This window comes from Malurus melanocephalus, unplaced genomic scaffold (genome assembly GCF_030028575.1).
Source record: "Malurus melanocephalus ecotype Western Australia unplaced genomic scaffold, MMel_1.1 scaffold_373, whole genome shotgun sequence".
Taxonomy (NCBI): Eukaryota; Metazoa; Chordata; class Aves; order Passeriformes; family Maluridae; genus Malurus; species Malurus melanocephalus.
The window spans coordinates 83567-98528 of NW_026623605.1; the positions used below are offsets into that span (position 1 = coordinate 83567).

The window sequence follows — 14962 nt, forward strand, 5'->3', positions numbered from 1 at the left end:
AAAAAAAAAGACTCCTGGCTTCCAGTTATTAAAAATAATGTAGGCATTAACAGACAGTGCCATAGAACCATCTCCTTCTCCTTTGTTTCTAATGACACCCCAGACCCTGGGTTTGTTTGCCTTACATAATAAGCAGCCAAACTGTTTTCAGCAACGGCAGCATTCAGTCGAGAGATTCACGGAGGGAAGCCTTAATTAGAGTAATTGCTCTATTTATATAATGATTCCCTTTTGTCTGAGATCAAATGGATCTTTGAGAAATCTTATTTCCTTTCGAGTTAATTTCTGCCCTGTTAGTTTAGCTCATGAATGTTAATGAAGAGGAGCACCTTGGGTATCTCCTGATCTCCTGCTCTCTCCCCGTTACTGGAGGGGAGCCTGTGGGGCATTAATCTCCTCTGCTGCTGCTGCTGCTGCTTTTTAGTTTGGTAGAAACACAGGAGAAGCACCAACAGGCAAATTTTAAAGCCATGAGCAGGGAAATCTTCCATTCCTTTAACAGTTTGCCTTGACTGTTACACTGCCAGAGTCTGAGGAGGAGCCCTCTGAGGCACRTGGGGTGATGCAGAGGGGCTGAGAKGGAGGCACTGCCATCCTGTCAGTGACAGGCTGCCCTTGGGATCCTGGCAAAACAAAATTATGGGTTTGCCTTGGTCTCTGCTCCCTACCTGGATGATTGGGAATATCCTCCATCTCTGCTCTGTGCCTGTGTTTGAAAGATCAGCTGCTGGGGCACAGGCTTTCTCTTACAGGGTGAGTACACCAGAGYCCTGGTGTGTCTGAAATGTTCTTTSCTACAAGAAAGAACGATTTCTCCCTTGCACAGTTGGCTGACAGTGTGAAGGGAATGGCTTCAGAGCAGAAAGTTGTATTCCTCTTCCTGAAGTGCAGCACTCCTGTGACAGGATTGAGCYTTGTGAGTGCTTTCCTAGAACATGATGTAATCTCACGTAATCTGCAATATTACTCATGAAATTAATGATCCTGATGCAAATAACGCATACATCTGTTACGTAAAACCCATCAGGGGTTCCAGGATTGAGAAAGGAGACGTGTAACTCAAGGAAATTAATGCAAGGGGACGGCTGCTTTGTGCAAACATCCCTGCAGTGGCTCCTGGGCCCTTGGACTGATTTGCAGACTCAGCCTCTTGAGACAGAAGTTGCAATGCTGCATTTGAGCAGCGCTGGAAGAGTCCACCACAGCCTTGCTCAGTGTTCTGGGGCCCTTCCCAGCATGGTCCAAGCTGTGGGTGAAGGGGAGGATGGGCACAGATCCCCCTCACCTGCTGCAGGCTGAGCTCCCAGAGCTGACACAGATTTTCCCCAGTGGCTGGCACTGCTATGGCAGCATTTTTCCCTTGTAACTTCAGGGGCTCTCTGAGGACTAATCCACAGCTTTTAATTTCTTGTCATGGCTTGCTGCATTTTCTCTCAGTAAAGGTTTTCAAACGATCTCGTGAAGTCATGGTTTTGGCACACACCAGCTGCTGGTTTTGGCTGTGATGCTGCTGGGAGGGTTAGCTGAGGTCACAGAGAGCCCTGCTCGAGTTTTCTGCTCGGCAAACTGGTGTAGCCTGAAGGATCCCAGGCTGTGAATGTTCCCAAAAGACTCCTTACCCTGGGAATGGGATTGTTTCGATCATTTCCCATGGCTGGATGTGGTCACAGGGCAAGGGATCAGTTTTGAGCTTGATGGTGTTGCTCTTGGTTTTGCTGGGAGGCCTCTTGGATTTGGGTTTCTTTCAGCTCAGGAGCATCTCTGCTTTGCCTCKTTGTTGTTACTGTTAAATTTTTGTTTCTTTGTGATTTCTTCATTCCTTCATCTGTGTGCCAGAGGCTGAGGTTTGTGCTGCTTTCATGGTTATTGTGGAAAATCAGAGATATTCAATTAAATATTAGGAGTTGGCATCTTTCCACAAAAAAAAACCAACTTTCTGCCAAACATCTCTCATTACCTGCACTGCAGGGTTGTCCTTGGAGGACGTTGAGGGCTATCAAACCTGTGAAGCAAGTGCCAAATTCTGGCCTTCCTGGAAATGCCACTCTATAAGACATTTTCCAGCTGTTTCTGAGTGCAGCCAGAGGGATCYCAGGGAAGAGGAGCTGCTCTTRTGAAAACCTTWCCCCTRTGTGTGCAGAGGGCARTGTCTGTGTTATYTGGGCACTCAGCTTTACCCCTCTGCTGCACATGGTCAGGACAGGGCTATGGGCTCCAGATACTCATTTCAGGGATAAAGGCTGAGCTTGTAATTGAGTTCTTCAGAAATCTTGAGCTCTTTGCTTTGCTAGAAGTGCCACCAGACAGCAGAGGCAGCTTGAGATGGGCTGCCAGATGCAGAGAAATGTCAGTGCTGCCCAAGGCAGGGAGGGAGMAGGATTCATGGGTTCTGGGGCCTTTGGGAGGTCATTGGAGTATTTCGGGTTTTCCTGCCCACTGGGCAACACAAACTGAAAATTCATCCTTTTCTGTGTCAGTGCAATAATTTCTGGTGAATTCAGATAGTGTTTGAGAGGCTTTGCTATTCATTTTAGTGGAAACAGGCTTCCAAAGTTTCATTCTGTCATTTTATATACCTCTTACAGTAAAGCAGGCAACTCTTCCAGTGCAGAACATCCGCGCTGTCTCTGCTGGAGCCATCATCCTGCTTTTCAGCCCAAATAAATGCTGGAGCCTCTTCCCAGAGAAACACACCCCCTTCAGCAGGCTGTGACTGACCTGCCCTCTCCAAAATTCACCAGGAGGTTTTGTGTTAGGGAGGAGCAGGCTGTGGCCAGCCTGTGGTTTGCTGTCACAGCCCCTGGGTGCAGAGGAGTGTTCACATCCACCCTGCCAGGGTGCAGCGCTGCCCAGGGCACAGGGCTGTGTTTCACGTGCCACGTGGCAACATTTCAGTGCCATTCCCATTTCCTGGCACTTTAGTGAGCTCTCAGCACAGTRTACAGGGCGTTTATCAGGGTTGTGRGTTAATGATGAGGGACTGACTGTCCTTTGGAATGATTTAATGAAATCACAGAATTGGTTGGGGTGAAAGGCACTTTAAAAACCATCTGGCTCCAAGCTCCCACCRTGGGCAGGGACATCTTCCACTGGACCAGGCTGCTCAGAGCCCCATCCAGCCTAGCCTGAACCCTTCCAGRGATGAGGCATCCATCCTCTCACCACCCTGTTCCACATTTTTGCTGAAGCAGACCAGTGTGAGTGTGACTGCCATGAAAGAGGTTCCTCTTCACCTTGTGTTGATACTCTTGGTGGAGTGCATGGCTTGAAATTCACTTCCAAGATCCTGCTAGCCTGCCTTAGGTGCTTCCAGGACCTGGGAAACAGGCTTAGAGAAGCCTTTCCACAGTGATTTATGCTGCTGTGGGATCACTTCATCCCTTTTTGCTTCACAGCCCAGTTTTTGCAGAGGCAGCAGGGTTGAGCACAGGTCAGCTCAGTGGTGTTGGAGCAAGGAGTAATTCAGAGGGGTTTTGTGGGAGCCTGGCATCAGTTTCAGCATCCAGCCAGGGGAATGGATGAATTGGAATCCTTCACCCTCCTCCTGCCTCCTTTAGGCACCCACTGTGGGGTGGTTGGTACCTCGAGTTACCCGCCTGAGGTTTCCCAATCTCTGGGTCCAATGGACAAACCAAACCTGGCAGCTCAAATTTGAACAATTTTGGGTGTTGTTTTACTTTCTTAGACCTCAAAACAGCCCACCACCCTAAGGGATGACCTTYGCCTAATCCTCATTGTCCCAACAAAAGGGTGTTTTAAGCAGCCAGGAATGAATTTATGTTGGCTCTTGACTTGTTGCATTGGATGCCTTCACTTGGTGTAGTTTTGGCATGACCTGGAATAAATCAAGCAAATAGGAATGCAAACACACTTTTATATCCCAGGGCTCTGAACTGGTCTGGAAATGGGCATATTGGGTTCAGGTTTTGGTCTTATATGGTTGGGCATGAAGGGAACCCAAGCAAAGYGTGTTGCCAGTCCTTTTCAGAGTTTATTTACTTTAATGATTATTTTTTCCCTTTCCACATTTAACAGAAGGTTTCTGGTKTAATGGAGGTGGCGATAGGGCTGGAGCCAGGAGACGTGTGATGTATTCCCAGATCTTTTCTCCATTTTTTTCTTGTCTTTTTGGACTATTTTGGTCTCTACCACTCCCARCACCAGCGAGCTCTGCTCTTGTTTGAGCTTTTTAGGTGTTCCAGCCATGCAAATTAGAGCCAGTGAGGTGCAAATATCCATCTGTGGGGACAAAGAATGACTTTCTAGAGAAAGACAGGGCTGCCAGGAGGTTTCTGGCCTGTTTTGCAAAACAAAGAAGCCTAGTTCAAGACTTGCAAAGTCTTATCTGAACCGGGTCTCTCAGAGATTTTGGTTTGACCCAAACCAAGCTGTGTCTGGGGATCACTATCCCACAGAAATGTTGGGGCAGTCCCTTAACAAATTGTGTTGAAGTTCTGCTGGTAGAAAGGGAGAAAAGCGGTCTGGAAGGGTTGGGGAGACACAGAAGTTCTGTTTGTGCTTGGGCCCGACCCTGGAAATGCAGCATCACCAGAGCTGAGCCAGAGGAGGTGGGGAGAGCCCAGCTGAGGCAGCTTCGCTCCCTCCTGGTCACTGCTCCTACAAATCKGGGGGCACTCTGCAGCCCTTTCTGCTGATCTTTTGGGGGGAATGCTGGAAAATGGCTCTGCTGTAGGGAATCTGTCCTTGAAGGGCTCAGGAGGTCAGGCTGGAGCTGGGGGGTTTGTGTTGATGCCAGCACAGTCCGCGCTCCTGCGGGATCTCAGCTGAAGTTGCCCCATTTGCTGAGGGGCCCCTGGAGCCCYCTCAGAACAGGGTTTTGGGGAGAATTCCATAAACCAGGCACTCGCCTTTCTCCTCCCCACTTTCTCTCTAGGTRGGGAATGACTAGAGCTTTTATCCCCTCGTCCTAGGAGAATTTGTACCTCGTGAGAGGCTCCTGCAGTCAGAATGAAGCTGTGCTCTCTCTGCACCTCCCCTSCTTTTCATTTCCCCACTGCTGAGGTGCAGCAGACTTGGCCATTCCCAAACAGTGACCGATTGTCTGGTTTGGCTGGTTCAGCTGTTTGCTAAACATAATGCTCTTTCATCTTCCAGGAARTCGTCTGGACACCTCCACCGGAGTGCAGCCTGCTTTATGCTGCTGTTTCAATAGGCAAATAAAAGCAGCTATTTTCCCAGTTTAAACACAACCTGATTTCTCTCAGTGAATTGGAAATACTCGAGGGAAGGGGAAAAGTTGTTTATTGCTGAATTTTCAAGAACTGTAATCCTGAATTAACAAACCAACCAGCTCTTTTCCTTCCTGGGGAAGGGATTCTCCTTCTCCCCTTTAAGAATATCCACAGCACTTGCACTTCATCATTTTCATCAGGACCTAAGGGCACCCACCAGGGTCCTCTCACACCATCTGTGTGATGTATGACTTTCCTCATTGCTCCCTGGCAATTGGCTGAGGTTTGAGATTTCTTTTTGCAGGCAGCAGAATAAAAACGTTACAAAATGAAAACCTTTACTGGTGTTTCAGCAGTGAGAGGAGAGACTGTCACCTGTCAGCTCAGGATCAGGGGCTCCAAAAGGCAGCCTTGCCCATTTTCCTYGGTTTCCTGAGATGACAGGAAGGAAAGCACAGGCATCTGGCAGTGCTTCAGGGGGCAGAGGTTTAGGAAAAAGGCACAACTCAGGACTGACTCCAGGCCAAAGCCTGGCTGGCTGCTGAGCGGTGTTTGAGGACAAACTCACACTCCTGAAAAATAATTACAGAAACAAATAACAACCAAACCCACTGGGTTTGTAATGCTGCAAATGATGCAATTCAGCTTTCTTCTCTGACTCTGGTAATCAAGGATTTCACCAAAAGCAAAAGGACCAGGGAGAAACACACCCCGACTTCTTCCTCCGGGGAGTGAGTCAAGTTCCTTGCATGCAATTCCATTACAAGGAACTCGASGAGTCTGGCCAGCCACTGGGTTCAACAGGAAAGCTGAGGACAAGCTTTTGTGAGCCCGCTGAGGGGTGCCTGTGCCGGATGGGAGGGAACAAACAGCCCTTTCTGTTTTGCAGTTCATGACCAAGAACCCCGCGATGCGGCTGGGCAGCGCCGGGCTGGGCGGCGAGAGCGCGATCCTGCGGCATCCCTACTTCAAGGATCTGGACTGGGACCTGCTCAACCAGCGGCAGATGGAGCCCCCCTTCAGGCCCAGGATTGTACGTGGGGAGGAGGGAATGGGGAATGGGGTTCTGGGGGTGTTTCCCCCCTTTTTGGCTTGGTATTAGGAGATTTATTCCCCTGAGACAGGAAGGAGGTGAAAGGAAAGAAGTGGGGCCTCTGGTTGTGGCTGCTGGTTGGTCACCTGGTTAGCCACCTCCTGTCCCCTCCACTCTGGGTTTTCAAAGACAGCTCAGTGAAAAGATGCAGGTTTGTGAAAGCAAACAGCAGGTTAAAGAACCTGACACCCTTTGCCCTGCCCCAAAGATAAAACAGTGAGTAATTGTCATCCTGCTCTCTCCACCTGCCCATTCACAGCAGGGCTGATTCCCTCGTGTCTCTGTGTGTGTTCAGCACCCAGCACAGTGCTCCCTGCTCAGGCCACTGTCAGTGAGTGYTTCAAATGCCTGCAGAGGACACCGTGCTGCCCCTGTCCCCAGTGGTGCCACACAGCCCTGAGGATGCTCTGTGAGAGAAGAGTGCTGCTCTCCATGCACAACCTTTCCAAAGTGTCTCTGTGGCTTCCCTGTCCTTGCAATTACAGCCTGGAGTGGCTTGTCTCATGCTGTGGTCGCTCTGTGAGCTCTCAGTGACAATGATCCCCCCCCAGTCCTGCTTCCTGAACACTGAGTTCAGGACCAGGCACCTGGGGGAGGTGTGACAGCTCAGAAGGAGAATCCTGAGTTGTCCCTTAACCTGAGTCAAAGGCTGAGGGAGCCTGCTCAGTCTGCCACGAGCTGGGCAGGATCTGGGCATGTTAGACTTCAATGTCAATAAATTTTATTGATTTCAGCATCAATAAAACATCTTGCCCTGGGTGCAGGAAAAACACGCGCCTCACATGTGCCACAAACTCGGCTTGTGCGAGCACGTTGTGAACAGCCCCGCTCTGTGGCACACAGCAAGGAATCCTGGAGCACCTGGAGGCCAGCCATTTGTCTTCCCACTGCCCAGTAATTCATTATTGTGCGAGTTCAGTGGCTGGCACGAAGAGGAGTGTCCTCCACCCCCTCCCCAAAACCCTCTGCAGATAAGGAGGGACTGTGTGGAGTCGGCCAGCTGGTGACTGAGGGAAGGGGCTGATTTTTGTGCCCTGCCCTGCCCTGTCTGGCCAGGGAAGCCCCCAGAGGTGCTGTCACTTAAATCCGAGGGGGTTTTCCCTGTCAGAAACCTGCAGAGGCTKCAAAAGGCTTTGCTCTGTAAGAGGCTCTGTGGGGGCAGCTGCTTCCAGGTCAGCCCCAGAAAAAGCTCTCAGTCAGCTCAGCCTGGGCTGTGGAAGTGATGGTTCAATGCACTCAGATGCAGAGCAGGGACCAAGCAGATAATTYGTGCTTTTGACGTGTCTTCCCTTTGTCTTTTCCATTTGACAGAAATCCAAAGATGACGTGAGCAACTTTGATCCAGATTTTATAAAAGAGGAGCCCATCCTGACCCCCATTGAAGAAGGGATCCTTCCAATGATAAACCAGGACGAATTTAGAAACTTTTCATTCACCAGCCCAGAGCTGCAGCAATAGCTATGGCTCTGGAGAAAGGTTGCTGAGAGGATTGTGAGGAAATTAAAGGAAAGCCAAGTTTACCAGTAATTTCATTCTCAAGGAGTAACAGTGCACTGACTTGCACAGTACAGCAGCACCACTGTCAATGTTACCTTAATGTGAAATCGAAACCCTCCTGTGTTTGTAGGACTTCTGCAGCTCTCGGATCAAATATTGACAGGGGTGGAACAAACATGATCTTGTAAATAGCTGCTGCAGACAGAGCATTGAATGCTGAGCTGGTTGGCTCGGCCTGAATGCCGCCGCTTGCAGCGGATTCGAGGAGTCGGCGTGAGCATGGAACAAGTGTCTTGCAGCCCTGAGCCAAACAGACTTGTCACAATGCTGATTGTTTGCAAGGATCCTTTGAGGAGTCCCAGCACTGTCCAGCGTTTTGGAGACATGATCCAGCATCCCGTGGCCTGACTGAACCAGATGTTCCTACTGACTTTACCTGTTTCCTGCAGTATTTATTTCTTCCAAAGCACAAATGGCTCTCTTTGACACTGTTTGAGTTCCCATGTGAATTATTTCATTGTGCTGACTAGCAGAAGGAAAAAAAAACAAATGCCCTGTGCCCCACACAGATTCTTCCAAATCAAAGGGAAGTCATGTGCTCGTAGTGTTTTACTGTTTGTGCGTGTTGAAAAGTTTTAGTGTTTGCATTCTGTGAAATGCCTTTTTACATCATGCATCTTCAATGCTCCTTTCTTTGCCTCCCAGCTGTTTTCAACTATAATGTAACTTGTTGTACTGTTTATTTAGGCCCATTCTATTTAATTATGTTACACAGAGCCCCTTTTGTGGGTTTAGTGCCTCATTAAAATTTTGATCCGAAGTGGTAGCACTTGAATTATTTGTAGCATTATTGCAATGRGAGCCACAGAGCTGGCAAGCTGCTTGAAAGCAGAGTTGTCAACCAACAGGTAACACAAAARGACAACTTTCCTCCCATGAGAGTGATAAACCTTATCTAAGATGCAGAGTGGCTTGCTTTGGTTTGGATTTAAGGGCTCATTACTCACAGGGCACTTCTTATCGGTTGCATCCTCAAGCCTCTGCCTCAGGCAGGCTGAGATGAATTTTCAGCGCAGATTTTAGAAACCAGATGCTCTGGGGGACAGTTCTGTGCCATCCCTGCTYTCCTGGAAGMTGGATGATTTTTCTGTAGCTCYTTGGCACACCTTTGCACTCCTTGCTGGGCTTGAAGTAGTGTGACAGGTTTATAGCCTCTTCCTCGGGCAGGTATGAATTGCTGGAGAAGGAAAAGGATTTCTACCCTCTTGCAAAACTGGTGATGTTTGTATAGRGCTCCTCACATGCTTTAACTTGAGAGAAGGGTGAGGTGCAGCAGAAAGGGACAGTCCTGCACACCCCTTGTCCCCCTGCAGCTGTGGAGGGGCTGTAGGGGAGCCTTTGGCACAGGAATTGCTCAGGCACAGCCCCCATGACAGCACAGACCCCTGGTCTGCTCTGAGACCAGGTTAGAAATAGGAAATCAGAGCTGAGATCTGCATGCAAGAATTGCTCCTTCCCTCCTCTCCACTTGACTGAGTCCCTTCTGCCTCTAAAACATCGCTGAACTGTCTGAGAGGGGGACAGAGGTTCAGTCACCCTGGGACTCTCCTTGTCTTCCTGTGCTTGAGTGTTCCAGCAGTTGTCCCTCTTTCTCTTCTGTGTCTCCTCTTCCATGCAAGCACAGCTTCATCCTCTGGTCTCCCCTTCCTTCCATGGGCACCTTCTGGCCACATTCCAGCCTGTTCCTTTGCTGGTCTGTAGATACCCAGCTCCTCCAAAGTGGAGCAAGGGAGGAAGAAAGACAGGTTGTTTTGTGAAAACACAAAAGTAGTGAGAAAAAGAGCAGTTTTCCAGAAAAATTACCCAAGAACCACTCGTGAAGGCTGGCTTGAGTTGATTTCACACCCAGGGAGGAACAAGACAGGGATGGACRAAGGGATGGAAGGAACAGGACAGGGATGGATGAAGGGATGGAAGTAACAGGATAGGGATGGATGCATTTGCACGAGGGGGCCACTGTGGCATCTTGTTCACGTGTGAACACTCATGGTGTTCACCTGTCTGGTGCAGACATAATCCAATTCCCACTCAGTTTCCTGGCCTTACAACTGCAGTAACCTCTCTTGGCAAGGAGTAGGTGCAGCTGAGTTGGCCACCCAGAGTGGGAACCCCAAAATGGTGAATTTTGTGTTGGTGGCTCTTTGATCTCCCGCTGTCAAGGATTGTGAGCAGCCTCTCTTTCCTTCCCTGGAGCTCGGTGCTGGAGAACAGCAAATGATACCTTTTTTACCAGCACAGTGGTGTCATCCCAGGGTTTCACTGGTTGTGTTGTTCTTTGGGGCTCTGGAGACCTTACGGAATTGCTCCTGCTGGAGAAGCCACTGCCACAGTGTTGCTTTCAGCCTCAAAATGTGATCCCATCTCCATGGCCCCGGGATCCGAGTGGTTACAGCATGAAGAATGTGCAGTAGTCACCTTTGGAGACCTTTATTGCTGTTAAAATATCACATTTCATGTCAATACCCACCAATCTACTGTCCTGAAAGCTTGGGGAGGGGAAACTAAGTCACCTCTGGAGGTGTTCTGTTAGAATTGTTGTGATCTGCCAACCAGAAACCTTGCAGAYCTCTGCAGGATGTAAGATGGTGTTTTGGGGAGCAGGAAAGTTCCCTCTGTGGCCAGCCAGAACCTGCTGTGKCCCAGGGCTTGTTGGCTTGATGGGACAGGGTTCAAATGACAAAAGGAGTTCCTTCCCCTGTGTCACTGATTTTAAATGACATCAGGGTGACTCCACCCTTCCATCACTTGGTGCAAACTCATGGACAGATCTGTGATTGGACTTGGAAGCCAAAGGTTCTGCTAYATAGCAATTTTCTTGATTTTCACAATTTCCACCTGGATCCTGCTTTATAATTTAGGGCAGCTCTTCCCCTCCGCTGCCTGTCTGGAACTCATCTGTCTGTGTAATGATTTCAGCCACTCGAGTCAGCAGATCCTGACTCAGCCACATYTGGCCAAGATCCCTGAACTCTCCCWTGCTTTTWATGAGGAGCTGCTGTTTCAGTTGTGTTCCCTGAGACTCTTTCAGCAGCGTGGGTGAAGATCAGCTCAATAAAAAKTATCTATGCAATAGCTTTGCTTTTGAAAATGCTGGATTAGGGTTTGTACTGCCATTCAAATATTTAAAGAAATATTGATACATTTTTTTAAAAAAGCAGGGGTACAAAAAATGGAGTTTTCCAGGACCTACCCTGCAAGCTCTTTTGGCTTCGTTGCTTGCCTCAGTGGGTGCAAGATGCTTTTATTCTATTAATTTAGTTCTGGCTTTACAGGCACATTAAGCTGGCAGCCACAAGTTTGTGAGGTTTAAAGCATAAAATGCTCGTATTCGCTGCAGTGTGAAAACTGGCAATTGAGCAAATTGTAATTAGTTCCCTTTGCACTGCTTTTAGTGCTTGCATGAAAAGAGAAGATCCCTTTGATGTCTGTAAATTTGTGTTCGGTGCAGTCCTTTCATTTTCAAAGAGGTTCATGAAATCTAGCTATAAAATTCAGTGGCCTACGTCTCCTCCAAGGCCTTTGAAAGCTGAGGGTAAGGAGCAGWTGGTGTGGGATGAAGAAATGAAAATCATCTCACATCTACTCATGCTGGCTGTGCTGCCAAAGACATCATTTTTAATACCGCTGCTTGATAGGCAATGGAAAAAATCTCACAGACTTCCAGTGCCCGAGGGATTTGAAAGTAAAAAAATTCAATTCTGACTCTGGCTGAGGATGCTTTGAATGCATTCTCAAGGACTGGCACAGGTTCCTCACTCCTTGTGTAGTCCTGAATGGTTTGCAGCAGTTTTCCCCTTGGAGCTGYGTGCTCCTCCTACAGAAGCTGCTCTTTCTCCAGCTGGGTTTGAGAGAGGCTGTGCTGTGGCAATGGGCTCGATCAGCAATGCCCAGAGCTGGGAGCAGTGAAGAGGAAAATGTCTGGGATCATCTGCTCTGTCCCTTGGCCAGAAAGGGAAGAGCTGTTCTCTGCTGCCTGCTCTCCCTCCGTTTGCTTAGCTGCTCAAGCGTGCAGCCAGAAGGTTTCTGCTCCTCTCCAGGGACACCATTTCACAGCTTTTACAACTCTTCCCGCTAAGTAAATGCCCTGATATTTGGAAATGACGTGGATGAGATGAAAATCTGTCTTATCATGCCATTAGGATCCTCATTGGAAGCTGCAAGTCAGGGTTTGTATTACTAAATATATTCAGGGCTGCCAAGCCAAAGCATTCAGAAATGATGAGTCAGGTTGTCTGAAAATTGTGGCTCACTCAGGAATCAAGAGCTTTCAGAAATAATAAATGTCTAAGTCCTTTTCTATCTTTCTTTTTTCCTTTTTTATTTTTTWAAAARCATCTGTATTATGAGTATTTTGGATCCTGACTTGCGCTTCTCCACATCAATAGGAGCTGGAATGCCRTGTAATTATAATTATTTTTAAGATGAAAGCTGGGGTCTGTGAATTGATGTGAAGCCAGGCATTGGAGCAGGGAGAAAAATGCCAAACACCAAGAGGTGGGTGCTAAAACTGTGAGCAGGCATGGGGTTTATGTATTTTTCCATCTCTTCATACTGTTTATTTACAGTCACCACAGTGCTGTTCTTTGCCTCCTTGTCTCCAAACCCACAGAGCAGGGCACAGAGGAGGCAGGGAGTGAGGAAGGAGGAGAGGAAGGCTGGGGAAGGCATTTATTTGCTGGGTAGTCACTGTGTGAGGCTCGTCCAGCAGCATTTCTGAGCTTGTGCATCAGCCCTTGCACAAGCCTGTCACCTTSTGCATCCCACAGTGCCYRTCCTGCCTTCCCCTGGGCACRGMRCTTGGTRCCATCCCTCAGGCTGCTGGAAGTGTCCTTCTGGTGGAGCCAGGCCTGAAGGAAGAGCAGGAGGTCAAAGAGTGTGGGGGAAAGGGAGTGGTGTTGGTGTTTGGCAAACTTGTCCTCAAGAAATGGGGTCACAGCTCTGAGCTGTGACAGAGAGGATGCACTGTGTTTTAGAAATGCCTCAGGCCATGAAGGCATGTGASAATCATCATCATTATCATCATCATCACCATCATCTCTGTCCCATCCACACTGGGGAAGACCCTCCATGAGAGCAGTTTGGAAGACCCTCCATGAGGGCATGGAGTTTGATGAGGRAGATTTGGGGACCACAGTTCTCAGCGATGTGGGAGTTAGAAGACATTGTGGCAGAAGGCTGCCAAGCAGAATTGCCAAGGAACATCCCCAAACCCTTTCATCCCAAGAAGGAAGCTTGAAACAAGCTTGGGTCAGACAAATACAGAGCCTTCCCTGAGTGGGCTCCCCCATGTAACATGTCAATGTCAAGGTTTTAGCCCTGGAACAGTTTTAACTTGCCTGTGGTGTCAGTTCTGCCCCAGCTCTGAGCTCCCAGGTCTTTTGTTGGCAGCAGCTCTTGTAAAAGTGGAGTTGAGAGGTTTTAGCAGCGAGTTCAGGATTGCTCAAAACCGGTGACTCAGTTCCTCCAGTGCCTCCTCCCCCCTCCTTCAAATGAGGGGTTTRTTCATCACCTGGTTTCTCATTTCCAACCATTTAATGTGGACTGGGGTCAGGGCCTCAGTTTTTTCTACAACAGTGACAACTCTAACTGCATTTTTTCTTCAATGGAACCTCACTTGATTCCAGGAACAAGATCTTCAGATCTCCAAACCACTGCAATGACTTCACCACAATAACCACCACATCTGCCAGGAGAAGAACATTGCAGGAGCTSTTAATGAGCCCTTTTTGGAGACTGGCCAAGGTGTGCTGTAGTTCAGCTGAGAAGCTGAGTTTCGTGTATCTCCATCTTATCTGCTTTTAGACCCAGACGGGAAGCAATTCCAGACCTCCCAGTCATTACAGACCTGTCTGCTGCCCAGAGATGCCTCCTGCACAAAAATCTGCCTTTCTRTTCCCAAATGCTGTCTGGAAGAAGCAGGATGTCAAGATCTTTGTTAGAGATCAGTGCTAACCACGTTTTTCTACTGAACTGAAAGTATCAYGTTCACCCCAAGAATGGGGTTGTTKGGTTTGCACAGGCTCTGGCTGGTGTCTCCTCCAGCTTCTGGGATGTTGGCGTCTCCCAAATTTGGAGCAAAGAGCACCATCAGTAGCCTGAGTGAGGCAGGAGGGCAGCATTACAGGTGAGTATTTCACCTCGAGCTGAGTCACCATTATTCTTAAGCCCCATGAAAGGTTTGAGCTCARCTATTGTTATATGGCAGACATATCTGGGCATGTTGCTCTCCTTGGGGCAGCCTTTCTGCTTGCCTCTTCTCAGGCCCTTTATTCTCACTCATCRCCAGCCCTTTCTCCAAGGTTTTGTTCTGTTTGGTGCTTCTGCCTCTTCCCTGGGTGGTGAGGAAAACCTGCCCCAGCTGCCTGAGGAAATGGGTGAGGTCAGCCCTGTGTCACAGGACAATGTTCCCTTTCAAATGCTCATCTCAGTACCTTAAAACCCAATTTTAACTGGAGGAAAAAAGGCAAGTGTCACCCTTCAGCATGCTCAGCTAAGCCTGGACTTCAACAAAATCCTTGCACTTGTGGGACCGTTCACCCCCGAGTTTCACCAGGGCTCCCTGCAGACCCATGGAAATTGCCACATAGAGCCTGTGTCTGAATTACACCCTGGCAACCAAAGGCTCTTTTGTTTCTGCTTACAATGAGCAAGAGTTTCCTCTGCCAGCTTGGRATGTCTTCTCTCATTTGTTACCCCAACTCCTTTAATTTTCCTTCCAGTGCACCAATTTACCATGGCCCCAAGTCTCTGGTGTGCACASAGGGGAATTCTGCTGGTGAATTCTGGTGAAGATGTTGTAACCCAAAACTGGSGCTGTCTCTCAGCTATTTTGGTGGAGTCTGTTAATTTGTCTGACATGGAAAATCCCCAAGATGCARTCAGTGCCCAGGATGCTTGAGTGGAAAATGACAAAATTATAACGTGGTTCATCTCCCCGTGGTCAATTACTCTGTGCCTACACACAGTCTGGAGCAGCCAGGGTGGCTGTGAGGGTATCTAAACTCTGTTTTGGCTCCGTGGYCTGTGGATTTGGTTAAACCGAGGGGAAACAAAGCACTCATGGCTTTAAAATTGTTAGGGGTGGGTGGTCCTGAGAGCATCTTGGGAAAAGAGCCATGGA

At 48.6% G+C, this 14962-nt stretch overlaps 1 protein-coding gene across 1 annotated transcript in view; it reads left to right on the plus strand.

Moving 5' to 3' along the window:
- Nucleotides 1-8608, plus strand: part of PRKCH (protein kinase C eta) — a gene marked incomplete at its 5' end in the record, with an annotated part of 85172 nt that extends 76564 nt beyond the window's left edge. The window contains 2 exons of the mRNA XM_057378775.1: nucleotides 6082-6225; nucleotides 7597-8608. Coding sequence (XP_057234758.1) covers nucleotides 6082-6225; nucleotides 7597-7743 — 291 coding nt within the window. The remainder of the gene's footprint in view (nucleotides 1-6081; nucleotides 6226-7596) is intronic.
- Nucleotides 8609-14962: the final 6354 nt, after the last annotated feature.